At 44.1% G+C, this 12,468-nt stretch overlaps 1 protein-coding gene across 2 annotated transcripts in view; it reads right to left on the bottom strand.

Moving 5' to 3' along the window:
• Window positions 1–12,468, bottom strand: part of cdk19 (cyclin dependent kinase 19) — a 272,731-nt gene that overhangs the window by 239,870 nt on the left and 20,393 nt on the right. For both annotated transcript variants that reach the window (XM_067985049.1, XM_067985048.1), the window contains exon 2: window positions 3,603–3,678. In XM_067985049.1, coding sequence (XP_067841150.1) covers window positions 3,603–3,678 — 76 coding nt within the window. The remainder of the gene's footprint in view (window positions 1–3,602; window positions 3,679–12,468) is intronic.

Genomic DNA, 12,468 nt, shown 5'->3' on the forward strand with positions numbered 1-12,468 from the left:
AACTGACAAGCACATTCCAAAGCTTGTTTCAAAGAAAGAACAACCCTGCATTTATATAGGACCTTTCATGTCCTCAGGATATCCCAAAGTTGTTCACAGCCAAAGAATTACTTTTAAAATATGATTGTTTTTGTTATATAGGCAAACTTGACAGTCAATTTGCACTCAGCAAGGTCCCACAAACAGTAAATTAATAACCAAATAATCTGTTTTGGCGTCATTGGGTGAGGAAAGGATGTCAGCCATGACACAGTGGGAGCCTCCTGTTCTTCTTTGAGTACTGCAATGGGGCCTTTTACATTTACCTGGAGAGGCTGACAGGGCCTTGTTTTAACATCTCAATCGAAAGACAGTACCTCCAACAATGCAATACTCTCTAAATACAACACTGAAGTGCCAATCTAGATTATGTGCTCAAATCCTGGCAAAGGGCTTGCACCACAATCTTCTGACTAGGAGGTACGACTGCTAGCAACTAAGCCAACTGACACCTCAATCTCAAAATTCCCATCCCAAACAACAATCAAGCCCTGAATTGAGCCTGTGTTTATTTCACAACAATTAAATATTCTGGCCTCAGAGATATATGTTTCCATCCCTGCAGAATTATATATTCCCATTTAAATTGTGTAACACTGCTGTCCTTATAAAACAATGCATCATCCAACTTACCATGAGCAAATTTCACATTCAAAAAACTGTAACAAATCACAGTAGAACATGTATGGAACTTACCAATCAGCAAGTAGCGAGCAGAAATGAAAATCTATAATCATAATATTAAAAAAAAACTACAAATTAAAAATGGGCAGTCAGCAAGTTACCAATAATAAAAAGGCAAAACCATCAAATCACTCAAAATAGTTTTTGAAAATCCTTTCTCCATTAACATTGGGTCTTGCTACTGGAAATAAGGTTTGTAGCAAAGATTTCAAAAGTACAAAATTTACAAGAAAATTATTAAACTTACCTATACTAATAGCTTTTTCCGAATTTGAAAAGCTTCTGCTTTCCACTGCCTATGTGGAGTTTCAGCTTAGAGATCATGGGAGTTTCCCAGAGCCCGCACTTCCAACTGAACAGACTCACTGGGTTGCAGGCTACAACTCCCAGCATGCATATATGCCTAAAGTACATTGGGCTCAATTTTCAAAGCAAAAATCGGGTGGGTTGGGGGCAGGGGGCATTGAAAATTGCCACCATTTCAGACCCACCCCCAACCTGCCCATTTCCGATTTTCATCGGAATGGGAAGAGGGGCAGGCGACCAACCCACTCCCAGGAGGTGGGTCGGGCCTTAAATCTTTTCAAGGAGGCGTTGGGCCTCCATTTTTCTGGACTTTCCGATTTCAACCCCGGGGGGCCGGGATTCCCAGGCCTTCTGTTTTTCGCCTCGTGAAAGGAAGCAAGAAGACCCGAGACTAACAGGTAGGTACCTGTGGGCCTGGATGAGCAGGAGTACTTCCCCCAGGCCCAACAAGCCTACCTGCACCGACACCCCCAACGATTGCGGATCCCCACCCCTGATCGCGGACCCCCGACCCCGATCCTTACCCCAACTCTGATCCTCCGACCCCGATCCTCCCCCCCACTCCGATCGTCCAACCCCGATCGTCCAACCCCGACCCTCCCCTCCACTTCAATCCTCCAACCCCCGATCCTACCCCCACTCCGATTCTCCGACCCTCCCCCTCAACGATCGCAGACCCCGTGATGACACCTGATCCCGACAACCCCCCCATGACTGGCCCCAATCCCATCCCCCAATCCCATCCCCCATGACTCACGACCCCCGTGCCAATCTATGCCCACCACCATCCATACTAACAAAGACTTAGCTGCAAACTTACCTAAACACATCCACTCCCTGGCTGGTCTCCCATCCGACTGAGACCAGCCTATCACTCAGTCGGACGGGAAACCGACAAAAAAAATAAAAGACATCCTTACGTCAAAATCGTAAGGACGTCCGGGAAACCAGTATTAATGGGTTTTCCCCCTCAATTTGACCCCTCCCGCCCCCTTCCCGGCTTGGTTTTAAAATTGAGCCCATTGTTTTTTTTCGCGATTGACAAAACAAGCCATTCACAGAGCATGGAAGACTTGGACAAATCTGTTAGTTACAGATTGCGAAACTCTCCGGAAAGCCATCATTTGAGTTAAGGTCTTTTGCATTTTATTGTATAAAACTTCAAAAATAAGGTAAAGCATAAATCCCTCCACTTTTCCTGTGGTAACTTTGAAAGCAATAACGGTGTATACCAGCTGTCCTCCCACAATTACAGACAGCAAGCACTGTAAAGCATTGAATACAAATACAACTGAGAAGAAAAACATTGAATGTGAATTTACTTAAATGGGAATCGATTAGAACAAATATTTACATTTTGTAATGTATTTTAGATTTCTTTCACATGTTTATTTAACTCTGAATTCATAAGAACATTAGCAAGTTCTGGAAAGACTGTACATTATTTAAGTTTACAAGCGGGGTCCTGAGTAAAATTCCTGGTTAAAACACATGTATTCAAGTAGAGCCTTTTGGTAAACACTAAATACATGCAAAGATGGATGATGAAGGAAGAAAGATGCAAATTTGTTGAAGCAATTCTAAAGTTTTGGTCTCCTTATCTAAGGAAGGATATACTTGCCTTAGAGGCAGTGTAACAAAGGTTCACTGGGATGAGAGGGTTGTCCTATGATGAGAGATTGAGTAGAATGGGCCTATACTCTCTGGAGTTTAGAAGAATGAGAGGTGATCTCATTGAAACATACAAGATTCTGAGGGGGCTTGACAGGGTAGATGTTGAGAGGTTGTTTCCCCTGGCTGGAGAGTCTAGAACTAGGGGGCATAGTCGCAGGATAAAGGGTTGGCCATTTATGACTGAGACGAGGAGGAATTTCTTCACACAGAGGGTTGTGAATCTTCGGAATTCTCTACCCCAGAGGACTGTGGATGCTGAGTCGTTGAGTATGTTCAAGGCTGAGATAGATAGATTTTTGGACTCTAAGGGAATCAATGGGTATGGGGATCAAGCAAGAAAGTGGAGTTGAGGTCGAAGATCAGCCACGATCTTATTGAATGGCGGAGCAGTCTCGAGGCCCACTCCTGTTCCTATTTCTTATGTTTTATATATTTCTTTGTGTCTACTATAAAAATTCACATTATACACAGATGTATAACAAAGATTATGGACAATAATAAATAAAAGGCCAGGACAACCACATTGTCAACTTACTAAAGAAGGGTAAAATAAAGATTTTGTTTTTGCTTTTTATTTTTCACTTCAAAACACCTACAATGGAAGATAATAGCTGATTTGTGGCAATCAGCCAGATTAATTATTTTGATATACTGAAAATGCTGGGCTTTCCCTTTTATAGATCCCAGCTATTGCAAACAATTGCAACTATTTATTGTTCACGTCAATACAATAAATGTAGGCCAATACTGAAGGAATTGCCCAGTTCAATCACAGGTTTTACATCCCACTATCATACACACATAGCATAACTAAACTTTCTATCATAGGTTATAAGGAAAAGTGTTAGATAATAAAACATCTCAGATATACAAACTATAAGTCATTCTTGTACACTTACCGCAATCTCTCTGCACGCAGACATGGAGATACCAGTACCTTCAATCTGTTTAAGAGCGTACTCTTTCTCATCGTTCCTGCCAGAGGAAATTAAAAAATCAAAACAGTTCAAATAAAATGGAAAGCAAAGTGTTACAACATCTTTTCTGGAAATCATAGCTAAATACATAGTAATCCCAAATGAATCATACAATCACGTCAAGTGAGATCTCAAAATTAGGCTTTAAGATTGAAACTTAGTAATTACAAAGATAAAATAAAAACTACAAGCCGAAAACCTGAAATAAGAACAGAAAAAGCTGGAATAGTTAAAGAAAGGGTAGGCCCAGTTAGAAATAAAAAAAATAAATCTTACGGAAGATGAAAGAATGGCAGAGAAACAAAATGATTACTTTACTTTTCACATAAATTGTGGTAGTGGAAGTGAAAAGGTAAAATAGGAAGAAGTGAAGCAATTATAAATGATAACTATAAATAAGATAGTTATGCTGAAAAAGCTGGGGAAATTCAAAGCAGAAAAGACACCCAGACCTGGCAGCATGTATCCTAGAATGCTGAGATAAATCAGAAAATAGCAGAGCCCCTGGCCACAATCTTTCAAACATTCTTGGATGTGGACATTGCACCACAGGACTAGAGGGTTGCCAATGTAACACCTCCGTTCAAAAAGGAATATAAATCAGGTAACTTTAGATCAGGCAGCCTAACATCAGTTGTGGGAAAGCATGACTCGGGCTGCTTTTGCAGCATAGAGAATGAAGGGAGTGGGCTGGGATATTAGGAGCACAGAGGCTGTTATATGAAGCAAGATGCATGTGTTGGAGCTCTGGTGTCTGATGACTTCTGGGATTAGAGACTTACATTGGAAAGAGACACTTGCGCAATAGCAATTTGTTTTGTTTACATTGGGCCTCTGAATGTCGGGAATCAGTTAGCTGGACAGGTGTCATGAAGTATTGAGAGGTGTACCCAAAATCCAGGTTATTCGGGAACCCGCAAGGCACAAGTGTTAGTTGGGGGGGGGGGGGTGGTGTGGGGATGAAGAGGATGGAATTTGAAATTAAGCTTATGGGTAAGATTTTCTTTGTTACTTTTATGTGTTTCATGCGGTAAATTTTATTCTTAAACAGAATATTGTGGGGTAAGTGTGGTTGTATTTTGAAAAATTGTGATTGGGTAGAATGGTTTGGTAGACTGTGATTGGAGAGAAAATTGAAATTATGGAGAAAGGTTTTACATAACACAATTGATGAATAACAATAGCAGAAATAACCAATTTCAAAGCAGAAAGACAAAGAGATCTAAACACTTGACTAGTGGCCTCCAATCTTACACCCTCCATTAACTTAAGCAAATCCAAAACTCTGCTGCCCGTATCCTCAATCACACCCAAGTCCCATTCACCCATCACCCTGTATTTGCTGACCTACATTGGTTCCCAGTCCACCAATGCCTTGATTTTAAAATTCTCATCATCATGTTCAAATCTCTCCCTTTCTCTACAACCTCCTCCAGTCCTACAACTCTTTGAGAACTCTGCATTCCTTCAGCTCTGGCCTCTTGTGCATCCCCCACTTCTTTTGCCCCACCATTGGCAGCCGTGCCATCAGCCATCTAGGCCCTAAGCTTTGGAATTCCATCCCGACACCTCTCTGAATCTCCACCTCTCTCTCCTCCTTTAAGACGCTCCTTCAACCTACCTCTTTGACCAAGCTTTTGGTCACCTGTCCTAATGTGTCCTTCTTTGGCTCGGCATCAATTTTTATCTGATTACGCTCCAATGAAGCACCTTGGAACATTTCACTACATTAAAGGCGCTATATAAATGCAAGTTGTTGTTGTACTGAGGAAGAAGAAAATTGACAAACAGCCTCAATGGCCACAACTTGGGTGATAGATTTGAGTCACATGGCAGGCACAAGAAATGTTATTACAAAGATTAAATTCAAATATAGAAAGGACGCATGTTCTTATAAGGGTACGGTAACATAGTGGTTATGTTACTGGACTAGTAATCCAGAGACCTGAACTAATAATCCGGAGTCATGAGTTCAAATCCCGCCACGGCAGCTGGAGAATTTAAATTCAATTAAATAAATAAAATATTAAAATATTAGTATCAGTAATGGTGGCCATGAAACTACTGGATTGTCATAAAAACCCATCTGGTTCACTAATGTCCTTCAGGGAAGGAAACCTGCCGACCTTCCCCGGTCTGGCCAATATATGACTCCAGACCCACAGCAATGTGGGGTTGATTCTTAACTGCCCTCTGAAATGGCCTTGCAAGCCACTCAGTTGTAAAAAGTCACAATAAGAATAAAACCGGACGGGCCACCCGGCATCAGACCACTGGGCACTGGACATGACAAAGGCAAACCAAGCCCAGTCAACCCTGCAAAGTCCTCCTCACTAACATCTGGGATCTTGTGCCAAAATTGGGAGAGCTGTCCCACAGACTAGTCGAGCAACAGCCTGACATAATCATACCTTTCAGCCAACGACCCAGACTCTTCCATCACCATCCTTGGGCATGTCCTGTCCCACCGGCAGGACAGACCCACCAGAGGTGGCGGTACAGTGATATACAGTCAGGAGGGAGTGGCCCTGGGAGTCCTCAACATTGACTCTGGACCCCATGAAATCTCATGGCATCAGGTCAAACATGGGCAAGGAAACCTTCTGCTGATTACCACCTGCCGCCCTCCCTCAGCTGATGAATCAGTCCTCCTCCATGTTGAACATCACTTGGAGGAAGCACTGAGGGTAGCAAGGGCACAGAATGTACTCTGGGTGGGGGACTTCAATGTCCATCACTAAGAGTGGCTCGGTAGCATCATTACTGACCAAGCCCTGAAGGACAGAGCTGCCAGACTGGGCCTGCAGCAGGTGGTAAGCGAACCAACACAAGGGAAAAACTTACTTGACCTCGTCCTCACCAATCTACCTGTCGCAAATGCATCTGTCCATGACAGTATTGATAGGAGTGACCACCGCACAGTCCTTGTGGAGAAAAAGTCCTGTCTTTGCACTGAGGACGCCATCCAACGTGTTGTGTGGCACTACCACCGTGCTAAATGGGATAGATTCAGAACAGAACTAGCAGCTCAAAACTGGGCATCCATAAGACGCTGTGGTCCATCAGCAGCAGAATTGTATTCCAGCACAATCTGTAACCTCATGGCCCGGCATATTCCTCACTCTACCATTACCAACAAGCCAGGGGATCAACCCTGGTTCAATGAGGAGTGTAGAGGAGCATGCCAGGAGCAGCACCAGGCGTACATAAAAATGAGGTGCCAACCTGGTGAAGCTACAACTCAGGACTACATGCATTTTTTTTAATATTCGTTCATGGGATATGGGTATCGCTGGCGAGGCCGGCATTTATTGCCCATCCCTAATTGCCCTTGCATGCTAAACAGCGGAAGCAACATGCTATAGACAAAGCTAAGCGATTCCACAACCAACGGATCAGATCAAAGCTCTGCAGTTCTGCCACATCCAGTCGTGAATGGTGGTGGACAATTAAACAACTAACTGGAGGAGGAGGCTCTGTAAACATCCCCATCCTCAATGATGGCGGAGTCCAGCACGTGAGTGCAAAAGACAAGGCTGAAGCGTTTGCAACCATCTTCAGCCAGAAGTGCCAAGTAGATGATCCATCTCGGCCTCCTCCCGATATTCCCACCATCACAGAAGCCAGTTTTCAGCCAATTCGATTCTCTCCACGTGATATCAAGAAACAGCTGAGTTCACTGGATACAGCAAAGGCTATGGGCCCCGACAACATCCCGGCTGCAGAGCTGAAGTCTTGTGCTCCAGAACTAGCTGCGCCTCTAGCCAAACTGTTCCAGTACAGCTACAACATTGGCATCTGCCCGACAATGTGGAAAATTGCCCAGGCATGTCCTGTCCACAAAAAGCAGGACAAATCCAATCCGGCCAATTACCGCCCCATCAGTCTACTCTCAATCATCAGCAAAGTGATGGAAGGTGTCATCGACAGTGCTATCAAGCAGCACTTACTCACCAATAACCTGCTCACCGATGCTCAGTTTGGGTTCCGCCAGGACCACTCGGCGCCAGACCTCATTACAGCCTTGGTCCAAACATGGACAAAAGAGCTGAATTCCAGACGTGAGGTGAGAGTGACTGCCCTTGACATCAAGGCAGCATTTGGCCGAGTGTGGCATCAAGGAGCCCGAGTAAAATTGAAGTCAATGGGAATCAGGGGGAAAACTCTCCAGTGGCTGGAGTCATACCTAGCACAAAGGAAGATGGTAGTGGTTGTTGGAGGCCAATCATCTCAGCCCCAGGACATTGCTGCAGGAGTTCCTCAGGGCAGTGTCCTAGGCCCAACCATCTTCAGCTGCTTCATCAATGACCTTCCCTCCATCATAAGGTCAGAAATGGGGATGGTCGCTGATGATTGCACAGTGTTCAGTTCCATTCGCAACCCCTCAGATAATGAAGCAGTCCGAGCCCGCATGCAGCAAGACCTGGACAACATCCAGGCTTGGGCTGATAAGTGGCAAGTGACATTCGCGCCAGACAAGTGCCAGGAAATGACCATCTCCAACAAGAGAGGGTCTAACCACCTCCCCTTGACATTCAATGGCATTACCATCACCGAATTCCCCACCATCAACATCCTGGGGGTCACCATTGACCAGGAACTTAACTGGACCAGCCAAATAAATACTGTGGCTACAAGAGCAGGTCAGAGGCTGGGTATTCTGCGGTGAGTGACTCACCTCCTGACTCCCCAAAGCCTTTCCACCATCAACAAGGCACAAGTCAGGAGTGTGATGGAATACTCTCCACTTGCCTGGATGAGTGCAGCTCCATCAACACTCAAGAAGCTCGACACTATCCAGGACAAAGCAGCTCGCTTGATTGGCACCCCATCCACCACCCTAAACATTCACTCTCTTCACCACCGGCGCACTGTGGCTGCAGTGTGTACCATCCACAGGATGCACTACAGCAACTCGCCAAGGCTTCTTCGACAGCACCTCCCAAACCCGCGACCTCTACCACCTAGAAGGACAAGAGCAGCAGGTCATGGGAACAACACCACCTGCACGTTCCCCTCCAAGTCATACACCATCCCGACTTGGAAATATGTCGCCATTCCTTCGGCGTCGCTGGGTCAAAATCCTGGAACTCCCTACCTAACAGCAATGTGGGAGAACCTTCACCACACGGACTGCAGCTGTTCAAGAAGGCGGCTCACCACCACCTTCTCAAGGGCAATTAGGGATGGGCAATAAATGCTGGCCTCGCCAGCGACGCCCACATCCAATGAATAAATAAATAAGTACGGTAAATACTATGAAGTATACACCAACAATATAAATTTACCAGTTTACCACTAGGGTTTTAAAAGAACTATTCTACTCTTCTTAATTCAGAGTTGCTAAAATCAAAATAGCAGATAATTCAAGTTTTTTCTTAGCACTAAATTCCCACGTTGCTGTTAATTACTTTGGTCAACTTAAATTATTGAATAATTCAATTTTTTAGTGCATAAAACTACTTTGAATTATCACTGTAAACTGTTACGGTTATTGAAATGGACTGAAGGATTCTCACAAACAAGCAGAGCAGAGACCTGCGAAGGTTCTTTTCAATTGTGACCAGAATCATTTTTCTCCTGTCCAGTATTCAGTGATTCCTGCTGGAAAGTGGGCAGACGGGGACATAGGGTGAGGTCAAGATCAGCTGTGATGCCCCATGATCAAGTAGCCTACCTATGGAATTCTATCCCAGGAAAGAAAAGGGATAAAATTGGACGAGAAACCGCTGTTTCCACTGGTTTTATCAACGCAAACCAGCGCAAAAGATCGCGGAATCTCAAGCGTAAATTACGTCAAGCATAAATCGAGTTTCCGCGATCTTCAACGCTGGTTCAAAAATCATTGCGCCCAAAGCCAGCCCCACCAATAAAACTGGCCAGGCCCCATATCGAAACAATGAGGATGGCGAGTTTCTGCCGATTGTGACCATCTGCGGCCGTTTGAGGAGGGTCTTCAAATTGAGCTTGTTTTCTTAGGCGCACAGGCACCAGTAGGCACGTTTTAAAAGTTTTTACATATTAAAAAATAGTAAATTTACTAAGAAACTGACTAGTGTACACCAATGAAACTAGTAAATGGTCAGTATAGTCTTTTTTAAGTCATTTTCAGTGATTTAAAATCAGGACCAGACACTTATTAAAAATGCTTATTTTTGGTGATACACCCATTTTCAGCTGTATTAATAAAACTGTACCAGGTTACCACGCTTAAATACATCAATGAATATTTTTTAATACAAAGATAAAAAAAAGATTACGTTCAATTACGCTGACCGATTGCGGTAATTCATGGAAGATTTTGCGTTTGTGATTATGCAAATGCATTTTAGCAGAAACTTGAACTGTAACCTAACCAGTGCAATTTCAAGTGCAATTTGCACCCAATTTGCCAATTGTGCCCAAAGCGGAAACTCTACCCCTTAGTGTTTAAACAGTTTGTAATATTTATGATTTTAATCTAACATTCTGGTGATGTTGGCAGCTCGAAGAGTCTTACTACATCAAGACCTCATTGCAGTTGTAAATCTACTTCCCTGCTGGAAAGGACTGAAAATTGTCAGTTGAATCACTCACCTCCCAGAAGCTAGCCATGGAATGGCACTGACAAAAGACCATGAATAGGCTTCCTAGCTACCTTCTTTACTACTGAATGATATGGGCAGCAGTGGGGAAGGGATAAATAAAGAAGGGGAGAAATAGCTTTTGGAAATTTAAAAAAATTCCACACAGTTTTAGGGACACAGCATTCACAAGTTTCGAATGCCTTCTTCTTCATCCACACTTTAATCTATAAATACTGATCATGCAAAATACTGCTGTACTTTCTGCTTCTGCACTGAAACAATTTGGTCACAAATAGCTGCCAATGTTAAAAAGTGCAAAACAGAATGAACGAGTGCATTCACTCATTCACTGTGCAATGCAATTTGCTACAGCTCACATCTGCCTTATGCAACTGAAAAAGAGATCTCCCTCAGGAATGACAAAAGAGTTATGCCAAGTGGTTTACTAAATCAATAAAGAAAAATGGATTTCAGAGAATGCTTGAATACATCTTAACAAGACAAGGGTAATGTAGTAGATGTAATATATTTGGATTTTCAAAAGGCCTTCCATAAGGTAACGCATAGTAGACTTGTAACTAAGGTTAGAGCATGTGGAGTTAGGTGACAAATTGCAGAACGGACAGCAAGCTGGCTACAAAACAGAAAACAGAGAGTAGGGGTTAAAGATAGTTATACAGACTGGCAAAAGGTGAGAAGTGGTGTTCCACAAGGATCTGTGCTGGGACCATTTAGTTCACTATTTACATAAATGATTTGGACTCGGGAATTGGAAGTACAATTTCAAAATTTGCGGACGACGTCAAATTGGGGGGCGTAGTTAATACAGAGGACTGTGACAAAATACAGGAAGACATTAATAAACTTGCAGAATGGGGCTTTAATTGGCAAATGAATTTCAATATAAATAAGTGTGAGGTATTACATCTTGGTAGGAAGAATAAGGGGGCCACATACTGCTTGGATAATAAGAGTCTAAATGGAAGGAATCTTACAACACCAGGTTATAGTCCAACAGTTTTATTTGAAAATCACAAGCTTTCGGAGGCTTTCTCCTTCGTCAGGTGAGCGAGTGTGGGATTCCATGAAGGTTATCGCATATATAGTCAGAGAACAATGCCTGGTGATTACAGATAATCTTTCCAACTGCCCATTGTCAAGGCAATCAGACAGAGAGACATTACATACAGGACTACTGAATATACAAACGGTCCGAACCCAAAGACAGAGAGAGAAAGAGAGAGAGAGAGAGAGAGAGGAGAGAGAGAAATATCCGAAAGGAAGAGAAAGAGAGAGAATGACCAGTTGTATTAGAAACAGATAACTCTTTTTTCGCTGGTGGGGTTACGTGTAGCGTGACATGAACCCAAGATCCCGGTTGAGGCCGTCCTCATGGGTGCGGAACTTGGCTATCAATTTCTGCTCGACGATTTTGCGTTGTCGTGTGTCTCGAAGGCCGCCTTGGAGAACGCTTACCCGAAGATCGGTGGCTGAATGTCCTTGACTGCTGAAGTGTTCCCCAACTGGGAGGGAACCCTCCTGTCTGGCGATTGTTGCGCGGTGTCCGTTCATCCGTTCTCGCAGTGTCTGCATGGTCTCGCCAATGTACCATGCTCCGGGGCATCCTTTCCTGCAACGTATGAGGTAGACAATGTTGGCCGAGTCACAGGAGTATGAACCATGTACCTGGTGGGTGGTGTCCTCACCTGTGATGGTGGTATCTGTGTCGATGATCTGGCATGTCTTGCAGAGGTTGCCGTGGCAGGGTTGTGTGGTGTCGTAGACGCTGTTCTCCTGAAAGCTGGGTAATTTGCTGCGAACGATGGTCTGTTTGAGGTTGGGTGGCTGTTTGAAGGCGAGTAGTGGAGGCGTGGGGATGGCCTTAGCGAGGTGTTCGTCATCATCGATGACATGTTGAAGGCTGCGGAGAACATGGCGTAGTTTCTCCACTCCGGGGAAGTACTGGACGACGAAAGGTACTCTGTTGGTTGCGTCCCGTGTTTGTTTTCTGAGGAGGTCTATGCGATTTTTCGCTTTGGCCCGTTGGAACTGTCGATCGACGAGTCGAGCGTCATATCCCGTTCTTACGAGGGCGTCTTTCAGCGCCTGTAGGTGTCCATCGCGTTCCTCCTCGTCTGAGCAGATCCTGTGTATTCATAGAGCCTGTCCATAGGGGATGGCCTCTTTGACGTGGTTAGGGTGGAAGGTGGAAAAGTGGAGCA

This window comes from Heptranchias perlo, chromosome 5, assembly GCF_035084215.1.
Source record: "Heptranchias perlo isolate sHepPer1 chromosome 5, sHepPer1.hap1, whole genome shotgun sequence".
NCBI classification, from domain to species: Eukaryota; Metazoa; Chordata; class Chondrichthyes; order Hexanchiformes; family Hexanchidae; genus Heptranchias; species Heptranchias perlo.